General features: G+C 49.6%; 1 protein-coding gene across 1 annotated transcript in view; it reads right to left on the reverse strand.

The window, feature by feature from the left end:
- Nucleotides 1-383: 383 nt before the first annotated feature.
- The window catches only part of BMP4 (bone morphogenetic protein 4), an 8607-nt gene continuing 5941 nt past the window's right edge, over nucleotides 384-3049 (reverse strand). The window contains exons 3-4 of the mRNA XM_008570118.1: nucleotides 2478-2857; nucleotides 384-1516 (exon numbers count right to left, since the gene is read on the reverse strand). Of these exons, the coding sequence (XP_008568340.1) occupies nucleotides 660-1516; nucleotides 2478-2850 (1230 nt within the window). The 5' untranslated portion in view covers nucleotides 2851-2857 and the 3' untranslated portion in view covers nucleotides 384-659. The remainder of the gene's footprint in view (nucleotides 1517-2477; nucleotides 2858-3049) is intronic.

Consider the following 3049-nt stretch of genomic DNA (forward strand, 5'->3'; position numbering starts at 1 on the left):
CCTCCCCATCTTTCTTTAAGTAATGGGAACATGACTCTGTGGAGGGGAGAGGGGGTCTAGGAAGAGGGAGATGGCAGGCTTGATGCAGAGGCACCTCCGAGAATCACCCCACCACCTCCATAAGGTACCGGCATGTGTCATCCAGATGGGACAGGATGCTGAGTCCTTGTTAATATTAAATAGAAATGAAAAACAATTCATCGTGGCAATTACCATCTCTCTCTGCCATCACTTTACTTCCTGTCCCCACAACTTAACCACCTCCAGTTACCACCCTCCGACTTCCATACTGTCCCTAACTCCACCTCAACAGAAAAAACACCTCATTCAAAAGAGATAGGGCAAAAGAAAAAGAAAAAGGATTAAAGAGAAAAAGGACATAGTTTACCTTTAAAATAATGACTCATTTTATTTTTTTCTTTTAATATGTAGTTATAAATATATTTTGTCAAAATATATGATCAATATGGTCAAAACATTTGCACGTAAAGTCATAAATAAGGTCAAGGTGAATGTTTAGGTTTTTTCCTTTTTTTTTTTTTTTTTAAAGATAAAAGTCCAGCTATAAGGAAGCAGTCTGTGTAGTGTGTGGGTGAGTGAATGGGAATGTGTGTGTGTGTGTGTGTGTCTGTCTGTCTATCCTTAAGGACTGCCTGATCTCAGCGGCACCCACACCCCTCTACTACCATCTCCTGATAATTTTTCAGTACCACCTTGTCATATTCATCCAGGTATAGCATGGAGATGGCGCTAAGTTCAGTGGGCACGCAACAGGCTTTGGGGATACTGGAATTGACAGAGTTGACCAGGGTCTGCACGATGGCGTGATTGGTTGAGTTGAGGTGGTCAGCCAGTGGAAAGGGGCAGTCCCCGTGGCAGTAGAAGGCCTGGTAGCCTGGCGGGGCCACAATCCAGTCATTCCAACCCACATCACTGAAGTCCACATAGAGCGAGTGACGCCGGCAGTTCTTATTCTTCTTCCGGGCCCGCTGTGGGTGATGCTTAGGGCTACGCTTGGCCCTCCGGCGTCGGGTCAAGGAATGGCCCCGGCCGTCATGGCCAAAGGTGACCAGGAGGGGCCGGAGCTGGGCCCAATTCCCACGCCCTTGAGGTAACGATCGGCTAATCCTGACATGTTGGCCCTGGTGGGTCCGTGTCTGATGGAGGTGAGTCACCTCAATGGCCAGCCCATAGTTCGGCTGCTTCTCCCGGGTCCACCGAAGGACTGCCGGGCTCACATCAAAAGTTTCCCACCGTGTCACATTGTGGTGGACCAGTCTGGTGTCCAGTAGTCGTGTGATGAGGTGCCCAGGCACCACTTCTGCTGGGGGCTTCATAACCTCATAAATGTTTATACGGTGGAAGCCCTGCTCCCAATCAGGGCCCTGGTCCACCTGCTCCCGGAAGAGCCGAAGCTCTGCTGAGGAGATCACCTCGTTCTCTGGGATGCTGCTGAGGTTAAAAAGGAAACGAAAAGCAGAGTTTTCGCTAGTCCCTGGGATGTTCTCCAGATGTTCTAGGCACATATAGGAAGAAAAAGGAAAAGAAAAAGCACATGAACTTTTTTGAGAGATGGAAAAGTCAAGAAACAGCTTAGAGTTGGGCAATGAGTGGTGAATTCTGCTCATATAGTGGAAGCTTACTGAGGGAAATAAGGGTACCTTTAAATCTGAAGGAGCAGATGGTGGGGCAGCTAGCAAACAGCAAAACTTAGCTAGCATTTGTTAAGCACCAAAGACAGAAAGTATCTCCCAACCTCCTTTATATGTCTAATAATTTCCATGTGTCAACTTCCTCACTCCACCACCATCAGACTCCCCTTTTAAACCCCCCTCTTGGCTTTGTGTACACAGTTTTTTTTTACAAGTGGTTGTAAAGAAAAAGAGAGGCCAGCATAACAGAGGCAGGAGGAAACATGCACACAACCACCCTCTCCCTCTTCCACTTTTGAGTATGTTACTAAACATTTCCCCAGCGATCTTGGAAACACAGAGCATGCCTTGTTGATCATGTTACAGAGGGGAAAATAAATTCCAACACAGTAATGATGCTGGTGGATTAATAACTCAGATTTACTTTGGAAAAGAAACATCCGCTAGGAAACATTCAGATCGGATTACAAGGCCCCTATTGAATAAACCTGACAAACACACAGCTGTAATATTAAGTTCAGTAGGTGCTTTGAAAAACACCGGCAGAAAACCCAGCAGAAAAGGCTTTGATATAGCAAAAACACACCACTGGGGCTCGCCCATGTCTGAGTGGTGTCATTCCCCATCCCCCCAAACCCTCCCCTTCTGTCTCCAAGAAATAAGTTCAGCAGCAGCTCTGGAAATTCCTGGAGGTGGGCAGCTCTGTTCCGTAGCCTCCTGGATTGGAGCTTTGATGTAACCCGAACTCTTCTTCCCCAGGGCTTCCACTGCCCCTCCAGCCAGCTCTACCACCCTCCTCCGCCCAGATAGGGGGCAGCGACTGACCTTCGTGGTGGAAGCTCCTCACAGTGTTGGCCCGGCTGGCCGGGCGCTCAGGGTACTCCAGACCGGTGCTGTGGATCTGCTCTTCCTCCTCCTCCTCCCCAGACTGCAGCCGGTAAAGATCCCGCATGTAATCCGGGATGACGGCGCTCTTGCTAGGCTGCGGGCGGCGGCGCAGCCCGAACATCTGCAGAAGTGTCGCCTCGAAGTCCCGCAGGAGCTCATGGCTCTGCCCTGAGCGGCGTCCTCCCGCGTGGCCCTGAATCTCGGCGACTTTTTTCTTCCCCGTCTCAGGTATCAAACTAGCATGGCTCGCGCCTCCTAGCAGGACTTGGCATAATAAAACGACCATCAGCATTCGGTTACCAGGAATCATGGTGTCTCTGGGGAGGGGGAGGGGGTAGAAGGTTAAAGAATAAACAAACACCAATAAATAGAGAGAAACAGAGAGGTCTCTGCATGTGTGTATAGGACTAGATGTGGAAGGTGAAGATGTAAAACAGGTCAGAAAGATCAAGTTTGTGTCTTCTCTCTCACACACCGCCCCCCCCCCCCCCCCCCCCCCCCCCCCCCCC

The sequence above is a fragment of the Galeopterus variegatus genome, unplaced genomic scaffold, assembly GCF_000696425.1.
Source record: "Galeopterus variegatus unplaced genomic scaffold, G_variegatus-3.0.2 Scaffold570, whole genome shotgun sequence".
NCBI classification, from domain to species: Eukaryota; Metazoa; Chordata; class Mammalia; order Dermoptera; family Cynocephalidae; genus Galeopterus; species Galeopterus variegatus.